The sequence below is a fragment of the Malania oleifera genome, chromosome 12 (genome assembly GCF_029873635.1).
Source record: "Malania oleifera isolate guangnan ecotype guangnan chromosome 12, ASM2987363v1, whole genome shotgun sequence".
In the NCBI taxonomy this organism is placed as follows: domain Eukaryota; kingdom Viridiplantae; phylum Streptophyta; class Magnoliopsida; order Santalales; family Ximeniaceae; genus Malania; species Malania oleifera.
In genome coordinates this window covers 55,050,680-55,064,540 of record NC_080428.1, presented here as the reverse complement: position 1 = coordinate 55,064,540, position 13,861 = coordinate 55,050,680, and the positions used below count along the sequence as shown (strand labels likewise).

The window sequence follows — 13,861 nt, the reverse complement described above, 5'->3', positions numbered from 1 at the left end:
TTAGTTAGAGAGCTGGGGTTACAGTAAGATGGAGTGGTGTTGCATTGTGATAGTCAAAGTGTCATTCACTTGGCCAAAAATCATATATACCATGCTAGAACCAAGTACATTGATGTGAAATTCCACAGGGTTTGGGAATTGATTGCTTTGGGTGAGCTTGTGTTGAAGAAAGTTCATATGTTTGAAAATGCAGCAGATATTTTGACAAAATCAGTTACTTCTAAGAAATTCAAGCATTGCTTGGACTTACTCCATGTCTCCAATTGATGGAAGGGAGGCAAACCCACTGAGTGGTTCAAGTTCAAGGTGGAGCAGTTTTTCGGGATTCTCCTAAAGGGCGTATAATCATCAAGGTGGATATTGTTGTTTATGGTGTGATTTTTATACTTTAGATTTCATAAACAAAGAAGGAAGGAAAACATAAGGGGGTAGCACAACAGGGACTTGTCGACGAGTGTCCTATGCTTGTCAATGAGTAGATCCCGAGAGCAGAAGAATCTTAGAGTTTTGGAGATACTAGGAGCAGAAAATGGGCTTGTTGACGAATGCCCTATTCTTGTCGACGAGTGTTTTTCTTTGGATCGTCGACAAATCCCCTGTATTCGTCGACGAGTGCGTCTAGGCTGTGAGCAATTTTTTTTTTTTGAATTTGAACGTTGGGGTGGTTGGGTAATTGGGGGGAAATCTCCGAGAGACTGTTATATATGTTATTCTGGGCATGTATTGAGTGCGAGTGATCATTTGAGAAGTGTATTGTGTACTTTAAGATTTCTTTAGTGAAAATTTTGTGCCATTACTTTCGTAGATGTAGATTTTGCCGAACCACGTAAATTTTGTTATTGTTCTTATTGTTTATTATTTTCTGGTTGTGTTTCATTTGCTTGTTGCATTTTTATTCCCCTGTGTATCCTATTTATCCTATCCATATAACAACACATCCAAATGAGAAAATTAATTATATTTTTACAAAGTTTACTAATATTATTAATGCTTTAAAATCTCTTGGCAAGAATTATACAAATTTGAGCTTGTGCATAGAATACTTAGGTGCTTGCCAAAAGAATGAGAGGCCAAGAAGACCGCAATTGTAAATTCAAAGGACCTACAAGAACTCTCTTGGAGGTGTTGCTTGGGTCTTTCCTTGTGTATGAAATGAAAGCAAAGAGGATGATGGACTCCAGAAATAAAAAGAAAAATTTTGCATTACGATGCTAGTCCAGTCCAAAAATGACCATTGATAAAATTGAACAATATTGGACGTGATTGTTTTGAATTGATTTGATGCTCGATAAATTGGGTCAAATAGACAATTCAGTTTTATTTTTTTAATAACCAAATAGCACAAAAATAGTATAGGTAGAATTGAAATTTTCGGAAGATATGCAAGTAACTTAAGTTCCTAGTGGCTCCAAATATATAGACGAAATTAAAAAGAATTTCTTCAAAAAATTTAGCCTTAAAATAGGAGGATATGTAACCTTTAACCTACCTTCCTCTAATTTTTTTTTTTTTTTGTTTCTTCAACTTTTTTACAATTATTATATATGGGTTGGGTTGGATTAGATGGCTTGCACCTTCAAACCCATATTTTGAATTGTTAGGTTGAAACTGTGGCTTGCACCTTCAATTGGTTACTAAGGCTTTAAAAAAATAAAAAATCATAATTTATAAAATTCAAATACTTCTAAAATCTTTTTTTTTTTTGGATTACGTACCGAGTTTTCATGTGTCCGTTTTACGGTCCACGTGATTAATTCCGCACCCCTTTAAGCCGACCCCACAACTTCAAAGGGAGGTAAATTTCAAGAATCTAGGGGTGAAAATAAATTCAAGAGAGTTTAAACACCTGATCTCATGAGAGACACTCTTACAACTCGCACTACTACATCAACCACACTCCGGGGGATAATACTTTTAAAAATCTTTGGTTGTACGCGATTGGAACGGGGTTGGTCGGTTCTTTTTAAAACTACTGCACGTGTGTTTGTTTACCCAAAAACGGCGTCAAATTGCTCCGTCCGGATTCCCTCGTCATTCCGGACCTCTGCCTGCCAACGTTCGGAAAATGCAAAACCCTAATAAAATGTTGCACACCTGAAACACCTTCCCGCCCGACTGGAGACCTCAGAACTTCCATCGATGGCGTTCCTTGACACCATTTCTCTCCATGGCCCTACGTTCCTCTCTAAACCTCGTTCTCTACCTCCCATAAATCGCTCTTCCCTACCCTTCATAAACCCTAGAAAACCCCTCCAGGTCGTCACTTGTACCTCTCCGAAGACTCTGCTTACCACCGAGCAAGAGTTCCTCAAGGCGGTGTCAGAATCCGAAGACAAAAGCCTGCCCTGTGTGAGGTCGTACGAGAACGACTTGGCTCGGCTCACGTTGGTCGGAGCCGTAGATTTTGAGCAGGCTCTGACGGCAGCTGCCGCCGACGGTGGTGAGGCTGCGGCTGAGCATATTGACGCTGATATGCCGGCCATGGTGGTCGAGACTGTTTTCCCTGGTCCTTCCGATGAGCACAGCACTGTCTCGACGCGGCTGGTCAGTTCTGTTTTATGGTTTCCTGAGTCCTTCTTTAGAATGTTTTGTTGCTGAGGAAGTGAAGAAAACAAAAGAAGTTGAAAATTGGGAATGGAAAAATATAGGGTTGAGGCTCACAAGTGGTATCTGCTTTGCTAAACAAATTGCAACGAATTGGCTAAGTTCAGCCGAGACTATAATCTTCTGGACGCTGAAACGTTGTTTGTTTATTCTCTCAAAACATTGGAAGTAGTATCCTCGAACTTCCTATATTTTCACCGTTTCTTATATTTTCTCAGAGACCACTCTGAGGAATGTTGACCAAACAATGGTACCAAATAGGCAAATACTAAGCAGAGAAATACTTTTCTGAAACGTTAAAAGATATTATAATTTTTCATGCATCTTCTGTAGCGTTGATTGAAGAGCTGAGTTCAGGTTGTAGCATACCAGTGCAATTGTTTTTGCTTGACAAACTTAGCAATCACTTGAGTGGAATCATAAGAGGTTGTTGGCTGAGTTGAGATTGAATTATACTCGTCAAATAGAGTAACATTCACTACCTGGTTGGTCATTGCATCTCCTACGGGACATTGTTATTTGGTATGCTGCCATTATGATAATCGATCTATGCCGAAAATCCAGAAGCCTGATGTTCCCCCCACCCCTTTTTCTGGGGCCTAGGATTTGGAGGTTAACTATTTTGTAAGTAGTAAAACAGTAACGATCAATGCGTTTTGTATAAAAATGAAATAGGGAGGAGCCAAGATATAATGTGTCTGTAGCCTGAACTTCTTGTTTTGATATTGTCACGATACGGGCACGCAAGAATGAAGACCAAACATGAACAAATAAGCATATGAAAATTTATGTGGTTCATTATGTCCATTTGCACGCAGAGATGACACAAGTGATTCACTATGTCAAATTGGAGAGTAAATACCCCCAGACTCCAAACACTGTAGCTCCCTAACTAGTTGGCTGGCAAAAAACAAATATACAACCCTAAGGTTTTACCTTATCAGGTAGGGTATATACCTTGGAGCCGCCATGCACCCCCGGTTCAACTTTGCGAAGCGGCAGACAAAATGAAAGAGCCACATTGAGCTTTAGATTACACAAAAATCTCCACCTTTCTTGAATTCCACCAAATTGAGAATTTAAATATAATCTCCTCTAACTACCCAACAAGGGTATCTCAACTCTCAACATCTATTGACGCCAACCAAGCCCAAAACTGTACTGACCAGTCAAATTATCTGCAGTAGCTAGCTTCTAATCACAACATCACAGAGCTTGGCCATGCATGTTGATTGGATTCTGGACAAGGTGAATCTCACTTGGTCACAGTATACAACGACTCCTGCTGTAAACCCAAACTGCCAATCATACCAAAACAACCACCAACATCCTATACAACTTCTTTCAATGCCATGTAGTACTCTACCTCAGTGGTATACAACACTGTAGGCTGAAATGTAGCTTTCCAACCGATAGCGCATCCAGAAATATAAAAAATACACACGTAATGAACCGCCGTTAAACCAGTGAAATCTGAATTGTACTGAACCTATTCCAGTCATTGACCAAACCAACATTTCTAGAGCCTCTAAGATATCTCTTTAAATAGTCTTTACCCACTTCACAGCTTGCCAATGGCCGTCTCAGGATTACTCATTTACTCATATACGATTCGCCACACTGACAACATGTGAAATAGTAGGTCTAATGTGCAAATAGCATAAATAAAGTTACAAACTGCATTAGCAGAAGTAACATTGATTTGTGGTGATGAAGAAGATTGTGATTTAAACTGTGTATCCAAAGGAGTATTTACTGTCATACATGCCAAAACACTCAAGATATTCCTCAATATATTGCTATTGAAACAAATACCACTTGCCTGCATGTCTCATCCTTTAGTTTTGTCTCTGTTGACGTTCATTCATAATATCTCCTTAACTGTACCTGCACCTTTCATTTCAAAGTCCCAATTCAACTGAGCCTTCAACGTGCTAATTCATATTTATCTCAAGCTACAATTAGCATGTCAACAAGGACACCAGAATCATCTGGAAGCTTGCAGTAATAATCACAGTTATCAGAAAGAAATAACCACCATTCATTATGGAAGCATCAAACCTTTTTTATGCCATTTCCAAGGAGACTCCATCAAGCCATTCAGGGACCTCTTCTGGAAGCACACACATGATCTTCCTTATCAGGAACCATCAATCCTCTGGCTGAGATGTACAATTTCTTCTTCCAACTCACCAGGCAGGGGCACTCTTTTCACATCCAACTACTCAAGCAAATAATCAAAGGCACAAATCATGGCAAGTAAAACATGAATGGAACCATGCTTCACCATGAGGGAAAATACTTTCATAGAAGTTTTCATCTTCTTCTGTGTGATATTTTGTCACTAATCATGTCTGAACTGTGTCAGCTCAAACCCTGAGATTCCTTCCTTTATGTTTGAAGACCCATTTTCACCCAACAGTGCTCGTTCACTTTGGCAATTGCAGCAACTCCAAAGTGGGATTTTCTGAAGTGACTCCATCTCTTCACTCATTGATATAAGAGATTCCTCATACTCAATGCTGTTAGCTGAACTCTGCTATGTGGTAGGTTCACCATCTGTAACACTATCAGGCACTGGAAAGGACCATAAGGCATAGTTAACCATATCTACATATCCATACCACTGAGATGGTAAGTGGTAACTGGCCCCACTTCCTGCTTGTAGCTATATTATACATTTATACTGCTGTTGTTGTGATGCTTGCTCATGTATTGTACAGAGTCCTCTATTCTGGAATTCTAGATTGAATGTATAAGTTTTTAGACACTCTGATTGGAGCTTCAACATCAGGCTCCGCCTACTTGCTGGTTTTGTGGTCTTTTCTTCAACTGTCAAAGACTCCTTTTTCTGGTTTAATATTGTAGGTTCATTGAGCATTACTTCTTTGGTATTAAATAATTTGGGTGGACAGGGACCTGCACAAGAACTTATACCTTTCACTCTATCTGCATACCCTGGAAATATGTATTTTCTTGTCCTGTGCTGAAGTTTACTGTCATGTACATGAGCGTGAACAGAAGAAGAAAGGATTCATAAACCAGAATAATTAACAGGATGTCTCACCATACCTCTTATTGAATTCAATTGCAGTTGGGGACTCATTCACCATGTAGCATTTTGTATTTACTGCCCGACTCCCAAACATGATGAGCTTTCTCAGTGAGAAGTCTATTCATCCGCTGCAGCTGTTGTGGCATCTTCTGTATATTGTGGTGTCTTACAATATGGAATGGTACTCCAAACCACTTTCAGTTCTGAATGTTTTAATCTTTTTCCTGATCTGATCCTCAACTATATTTCCACTATTTGATTTTAACAAAAACAACTTCATTTTTATGATCCCCAAAATGCACCCAGATCTTCCTGGAATAATTGCCATCAAATGTCATGATATACTGATCCCGCCTTGCCAGAAACAAGTTGAAGTCTGAATGAATATGAGCTCACCCTTGGAATTGTGATGTGCAGTACTGAATTTCACCCAATGCTGTCTGTCGTATACATAGTGCTCACAGAATCCAGTTCTGCTACCTTCACACAGCATCATAGTGCTCACAGGATTCAATTATGCTACCTTCACACATATGTTGGGAGTGCCCAAAAATAAGACTCTTTTTCAGTCCTGTAACATGCCAGGTAGAAAAGCATGTCTCCGTGCCTTTTCTGAGGTAGAAAATGTCTTCTTTCCAGTGTCATGTGAAACAAACAACTAGAATCAAGATGCATGCTGTCTGAGCTACTGACACTGATTGACAGCATCTCACCATCATTAGAATTCTCCTGCACAATGGTAGCATTTACTTCTGAAATAGTCTCGTTCTTTCTTTTCCTCTTTGGACAGTTCTTTCTTGTGTCTCCCTTTTGACAAATGAAGGGTGTTTGGTAAAATTAAGTGTTAAGTGCTGAATACTGAATTCGAGTATGACCTTATGAACCAGTTCTGATTTGAGCTTGAACCAGTCACTAAATCCAAAATCTGAATTATTTTAACTGTTGATATCTAATATCTGAATATGTGTTGTTTTTCAATTTTAATCTTCTCAACACTTAGGAGCATAACTATTTGATAAAATTAATAAGAAAATTACATATGCTAAAATTTTCAATTAACATAAATAATTTTTTTCTTGTGATATAATTAATTAGTAATTATAAAGAAAAATATTGTACTCACAAAAATAAAATTTATTATTTTAAAAATTTAATCACTTGGTATTGAATTTTTTTGTCATATTCATTTTTTATAAGAGATAAAATTGGAAAAGATACCTCTGAATCCGAATTAGACATGTTTCAATATCTGGTTCTATTAGAGGAATTTTAGGAAAATTAAGAGTTGCCACCAAATGCTTTGATGCCTAACCAGTTCCCTTAATTAGTGAACCGGTTCAGACATAGCCTCTATTCAGAGGCCATTCAGATCAAATAAATACCCTTGAATTTTGTGTGTTTGGTGTTTGGACTTCAACCTTGGCTTGCCTCTATTGCTAGACCCTTTCTTTTACACTCTTCCTTTGGCAACCAATTTGTCTAGTTGTTCTTCAATATAACTGTTTGAGACTTTCTTCTGCATCTCCTTAGATCATGGGGTAACCTTAACATCACCAGCAAATATAGTCTCCCTTCCATATAATGTGGTATCCACTATTCACACCTAGTTTATGGGAGGGAGATCAAGAACACAATAAGGGCAGGATCTCATCCTCAATCTTAATACCAATGCTCTTTAAACCAGGGATAACCGTATAAACCTCATTTGCATGATCCTCAATTGGCTCATCTTCTTTCATGCAAGGGATGGTTAGTGAGAAACTTAGATATGTACCATTCCTCCAATTTCTTCCATAACCCAGCTAGGATGTGCTCCTTTTGTTGGCAAAGCTCCTCATCTAATAAACATAATTGAGTTGCTCCTTCTATTGTGTAGCTTCTTTCTACCTTTTCTTTTGGGTCCATTCGAGGCTCGAGCAATGGGAGGTAATGCCGTAGTAGTCAAAGGCGCGAGGCGAGCCGAGGCGCAAAGGGTATTTGAAGCCGAGGCGCGAGGCGAACAACTATTAAAATGCTGTAAAATGCCTATTTGGGGTAATTGATATATGAACAAATAAATATCTAGTAATATTAGAATTTAAAATGCCAAATCATTCAATGGAAAAATTGGAAATTTAAATGAAATTGCCAAGGCCAAAAGCATCAACAATTCAACATAATTCAACATCAAAATAAAAGAGTACAATAAATGTTTTCAAAGTCTAAAATCTAAATATCAGCTTAAGTTTAATTCAATACTAGTGAATTCTTAAGTTGTGTTGCTCAAACAACCTTCTCTATATAATATTACAAGAAGAAGTAGCAGGCAGCAGAAAGAAGAAGAAGAACTGAAAAAGAAGAAAAATAAGAAGTGAAAGAAGAAGAAGAAGAAGAAGAATTGAAGAAGAAGAAAAGGAAGTAGATGACTTACGAAGGTTTGAAGGCTTGAAGACGCGCTGCTGGTTCGAAATGTCGAAGACGAACTCACGTTGCTGGTTTGAAGGCTCGCAGACAAACTCGCGAAGGCTCCTGCTGCTTCGAAATGTGGAATACACACTTGCGAAGGGTTGTGCTGGTTCGAAATGTTGAGGATGAAGGTTCAAAGGCTCGAAGATGAGCTCGCAAAGGTTCCTGCTAGTTCAAAGGCTCGAAGACGAATTCGCGCTGCTGGTTCGAAGGCTCGCGAAGGCTCCTGCTGGTTCGAAATGTGCAATAGTGCAAGACGAACTTGCGATGGGTCTTGGGGCTTCGAAGGGTCAAAGAGGTCTAGGGCTCTGTTGGTTCGAATTGAATGAGGGTAGGGCTTTGGCCTTTCTTTATTTAAACATGCTCAAATTTCAAGGCGCACCTCACGTCGCCTGATGCCCCTCTGTGCCTCATCGCGCCTCTTGCAAGTCGCCTTGCCTCGCATGGTATGAGGCGTTGGCCTCCTCGATTGTCTGTGCCCCGCTCCTTGAGGCGCACTTTTAACAACTATAGGTAATGCTAGCCCATCTTCCATCCCATGTCTCTTCCCATCCTCTCCCAAGTTTTGAACTCGAGATCTCCAACATGGAAATCCTCAGCCCTAACCATTGGCCATGTTCTAGGGGGCACAACAAAGCTTCTTTCTCTGCGTATGCTGGAAACTTATCCTTATCTTCCAATGCTTACTAACCTTGTTGAACTAGGATGGCTTGCATCCTAAGCCATCAGCTTTTGAATTCGTTGGCACCATTGAACATCAAAACTTTGAATAATGTGGTTGACATCAAGAAACCTTCAATGAAATTGAGGCCTTGATGGCTGATGCCACTTGTTCGGATGCTCACACAAAAAGAAGAAATAACAAATGCATTAAAACAAGAACACACAAATTTACATGGTTCGGTTAATGGACCTACGTCCATGAGCTAAGTTGGTGCAAGGGATCCACTATGTCAAACTAGAGATTACAAATTCTCCATCCCAACCCACCTTGGGTAGTACTAGAATTGGCCACCCCAAAATAACGAAGTATATTTTAGGACCCTAGATTTTTAACCTATTGGCCGTGTCCAACTTGACAAAGTGTAAACAAAATGAAAGAATCATGTTGAGCCCATTCCCATGCTAGGCTATACTTTTCTCCGCTACATTAGCATAGGAAAGGGCCATCTACTATTGGGCTTGAGATTAAGGAGCTGAAGACATTGCAACAAATGGAATTTGCTTTGTTGGTTGGGTATGGCCTTGAGTTGGGGTAGACACATGCTTCTTCTTTTAAGATGATTAGGTTGAACGAGGTTTATCTATATAAAAAAATTACATGTGCGTTGAGCAATTAGCTCATCTTAAGTTCTCTATCTATCTCTCTTATGTGTATTTGCAAACATCTAGACATGTTAAATGGTTGGGTATGAGTCAAAGTCAGGTCAAAATGGGTTGGGCCATTAGTAATCCATTTACCCATTTTATAATCCACTTACATAAAATATCTTGGCCCATTTATGACACTACTTATTTACACACAAGTCAACCTATTTACCCATTTAATTTTAAACATGTGATGCCAATTGCTAGGTACTAGGTCAAACTCTTAACTTCAAACATTATTGTTGCACATCTTCCTGCCATCCTTAAGTGTTATTTTGTTGTTTGATTAAAAAATATTCAAATTATAGTAGTAATTACAAAATTATGTAATTACATATTTTAATTTTAAATGATAGGTGCTGTCAATATTATAACTAGTGTACCTATATAATTATGTATATATATAAACCGAACCAATTATGTAATTCCACAAATATATATTAATTGGTTTGAATAATTGAAACAAACCAATTATGCATATATATAATTATGTAATTACTTACATATTCAAACCAAACTATCAATAATTACAAAATTATGTCCATACTCCATAAATATCTAAATTATAGAATTAATTATGCAATTATGCATCTTAATTTCAAATGCTAGATGTAGCCAATACTATGATTAACTAATTATATAATATGTACATGTATGCATATTAATTGGTTTGGAAAACCGAATCAAACAAATTATGTATACACATAATTGCGTAATTACATACATATTCAAATTGAATTGTCCATAATTATAAAATTATGTCCATGGATTTTCGAATTATAGTATTAATTACGTAATTGTGTTGTTTAATTTCAAATGATAGGTGTAACCAAAGCCATATTTACTATAAAAAATTATGTAATTGTGTTGTTTAATTTTGAGTGATAGGTGTAACCATTACTATAATTCCATATCTACAAAGTTACAGACATATTTAAACTGAACTAATTGTGTAGTTATGTACATGCATGCATATTTATTGGTATGGAAAATTGAACCAAACCAATTACGTACATACATAATTGCATGATTATGTACATATCCGAAAGGAATTGTCCATAATTATAAAATAATGCCCATAGGTTTTTGAATTATAGTATTAATTATGTAATTGTGTTGTTTAATTTCAAATGATAGGGGTAACCAGTACTATAATTACATATATACATAATTAAGGACATATCAAAACTAAACAAATTTCGTGATCACATACATGCATGCATATTAATTACTGTGGCAAGCTGAACCAAATCAATTATGTACATACGTAATTTTGTAATTACGTACGTATTCGAACTAAATGTCCATAATTTAAAAACATGTACATATATTTCTGAATTTTGGTATTAATTATGTTAATGTGTTGTCTACAATTATGTAATTACATACATAGATATCCACATTACAATATTAATTACATAATCTTTGTATAGTTTTAAATGTGGTGTGCTAAACCAATTATTATTACAATTAACTAGGTTGGAAATTTAAATGAATTGATGGGTTAAGCGGTTACGCCCATTTCACCCATTTAATTTTTGGGTCCAAATGACCCATTTATGACTGCATAATGATATGGGTGTACTGTAACCCATTTATGGTGGGTTGGGTGGGTTAATGGTTATGGGTTATAATTGTCATCACTACACACATAAGAACTTTGTAATTGCTAATTTGCTATATTGAAGGGCAAGCCTACCTTGGCTATGGTAAGGGTACTACACCAAAACCTGGAGGTTACTTGTTTGAATCACAAAAATATCCACTTCAAGATGCAAAGATAAAGGTGCTACATACATCATGCCTTTCCCAGATCCTTGTCCCTTGATGTTACATGGAAGCCTTGTGCAATGAATATGGCGTAGTTTACCTGATTGTGTGTTTTTAACTTCATTGGTTGATTCAAATATGATTAGCCTTGGACTGTCTTTTGTCTTAAATAAGTTGGTGGCTAATTGGCTATTGCTTGTCCTTATTTCACATATTTGTTGATGGTCAGTGAAAAATATGAAATTTCTGTCTTTTAGCTTCAAAATAGCATCATTTGGAAAGTTTTTGATCAATTATAATAGAAAGCATGTGATGTTAGTAACCATTTGTGGGGTCTTTATGTTTAGACTACCTATCCATCTTTCTTTGGTTGAGACAAGCGACCATGAACTCTGCTAAGTTTATTATTTGAAATATGGTGGAATTATTTTATTTAAATTAACTATTTTAAAGTTTGTTGTTTTGCCAGTTTCTGCCTGCTAGAAAAGTAAAAGAGAGAGCCAAGAAGCTCAAAAGTTCACTCACTGATGATATTTTGTCCAGCACCACATCTAGAAATATACTTGCCATGACATTTAGGCAAGTAGTTCTACAACAGCTTTGGAACTTTGAATTGATGCTGTTTAGGCCTGGAACTGAAAGAAATATAGAAGATCTTGAAAACCCAAGAGAGGTTTGTTGCACTCCTTATCTCTGCTGCTTTTGGATTTTAACAGTAATGATACTCATGCTGTAATGCCATATTAATGTGTCTTTCCTGCAGGTGCCACTTGGTACTGATAGGTTCAGTTCTCTTGTGCCTTTCCTAACAGCAGGTTTCCATATATTTCTCCCTCAGCTCCTCAGATGAACGTGTCATTGCTCAAATTGCAGAAGTTGTTTGCGTTTTTGCTCTTGAAAGCACTAAAAGAAATTTCTATGATATCCCATTAGGCCAAGCTTCAATCAATGTCTTCCATTGGCTTAACAAGCCCAAGAGAATTGTATCAAAAGATTCCTCTGTTGTCTTGTATAAATTATTTGAAGATGTGGTTGTAAAAAATATGCAGAGTCTGCTAGACAGTTTTAATTCAATAAAAGCAAATTATAAGCCTTTGGAAACAAAACCAAAGTACTTTTGGTGGACTTCATCAGAATACTCTAAATTGGAAAAGATTGGTGGCCCCAAGTTCAGTAATTGGGCAAGCGAGTATGTTCCTGCATACATGCTGCAAATTGATGCTGATAAAATTAAACACGTAAAGTTTGAAGGCTGGAAGAAATCTGCGGAGAATAGGTGGGAAGTTATTTTGACTCACTACCAAATGGTACTTCATTCTTTCCTCTTGTTTTTGGATGTCAATCCATAGTTGTAAACCCTACAATTAATATAACATTCTGTCCATGTCAGTGAAGTCAGTTCGGTTTTTAAGAGTAACATGCTGTATGGATTAGATCTATAATTCTTTTGCATAATTGGGGCTTTCTTTTAGTATGCTGCTATATTAGTATTTTATCAGTGAAATAGAATAAAATTAGTTAATCATGAGGCTATCCTTGTTAATTTATACTGTGCATGCTTTGTGTGAGTAATCATATGAAATTAATTTGTTATTTTTGTTGCATGCATTCATAGGTGCACATGGAGCACATATTGTGCTTGCTGTAGCTTGATGCTAAAAGTCAGGAATCAGCTTCTTGGGAGATGGTGTTTTCTCTCATGAGCCATAACTGTTGATCCATCTTTTTCTGATGATGGGTTCCAGAAAACTTGCGTTTAATTTTCAGCACTGCTTTTGATTTTTTTCAAAATTCTCTTTTCAATATATATATTATAAGGATTTTATGGGTGATTTCAGCATTTTAATCAACAAGAAAAGTAGCTTGCTCAACATCATTGGGACAAACAAGCAGGGTGTTAGGGGTTGACAGTGTGATCTGGGTTAAATGGGGAGGAGAGATGGTGTCACCCATATTTTCTAGGGATTTTATACTGGATGTCGAATTACTCGGATGATGACTTGTATGGTTGTCTATTTGATTGAATAAAACAAATAGTTCCACTTATCATTGAGCAAGAACGTCGCTTGCCTTCATGATTTAATATTGTTGGAACTAATATTTCATGATTATGAATGGCTTTTGAAACCTCTTTGGAGCTCATGACTGCAGGTTTGAACGTGTAGTTGTTGGTTGACTTTGTTGAGGGAGAGCCTCGACAAGTGCCATGTGGCCCCTTAATTGAGTTTAACTTGGGGGTTTGTGACAGTTGGTATCAAAGCATGGTTATTCTGAGCACCATGAGTTGTAAAATGAGAATTTAAATTTTTTTGTATAGACAGACAATGTTGAAGCATGCGAGGCAAGGGATGACAAATGAGAAAGGCGTGCCAATATAATTTGAGGCCACCGAAGAGAAAACACTGAGAGAGAACCTCTATAGTGTAATTGATTTTGAAAATAGAATTGTGGAACTTGAATAATTCACTCCATGTATGAAAATCCCTGGTATGGAGTAGTTGAAAGCCTTAAGAATAGGTTGAAATGCATTGAGGGCATGATGCCATCTCTTCCATCTTATGCGGGAAAAAGACCAATAGAGCTTGAGGTCTTCAAGAGGAGTATTGAGCAATTGGAAGC

General features: G+C 37.2%; 1 protein-coding gene across 7 annotated transcripts in view; it reads left to right on the top strand.

Annotated features, from left to right (window-relative positions):
- The first annotated feature begins 1,995 nt into the window (after positions 1-1,995).
- The window catches only part of LOC131145057 (uncharacterized), a 30,469-nt gene continuing 18,603 nt past the window's right edge, over positions 1,996-13,861 (top strand). For 4 of the 7 annotated variants that reach the window (XM_058094104.1, XM_058094103.1, XM_058094102.1 and 1 more), the window contains exons 1-3: positions 2,012-2,544; positions 11,712-11,915; positions 12,055-12,549. In XM_058094104.1, coding sequence (XP_057950087.1) covers positions 2,140-2,544; positions 11,712-11,915; positions 12,055-12,549 — 1,104 coding nt within the window. In that variant the 5' untranslated portion in view covers positions 2,012-2,139. Of the gene's footprint in view, positions 2,545-11,711; positions 11,916-12,054; positions 12,550-13,861 lie in introns of all 7 variants that reach the window. The other 3 variants (XM_058094100.1, XM_058094098.1, XM_058094099.1) reach the window with 2 other exon arrangements.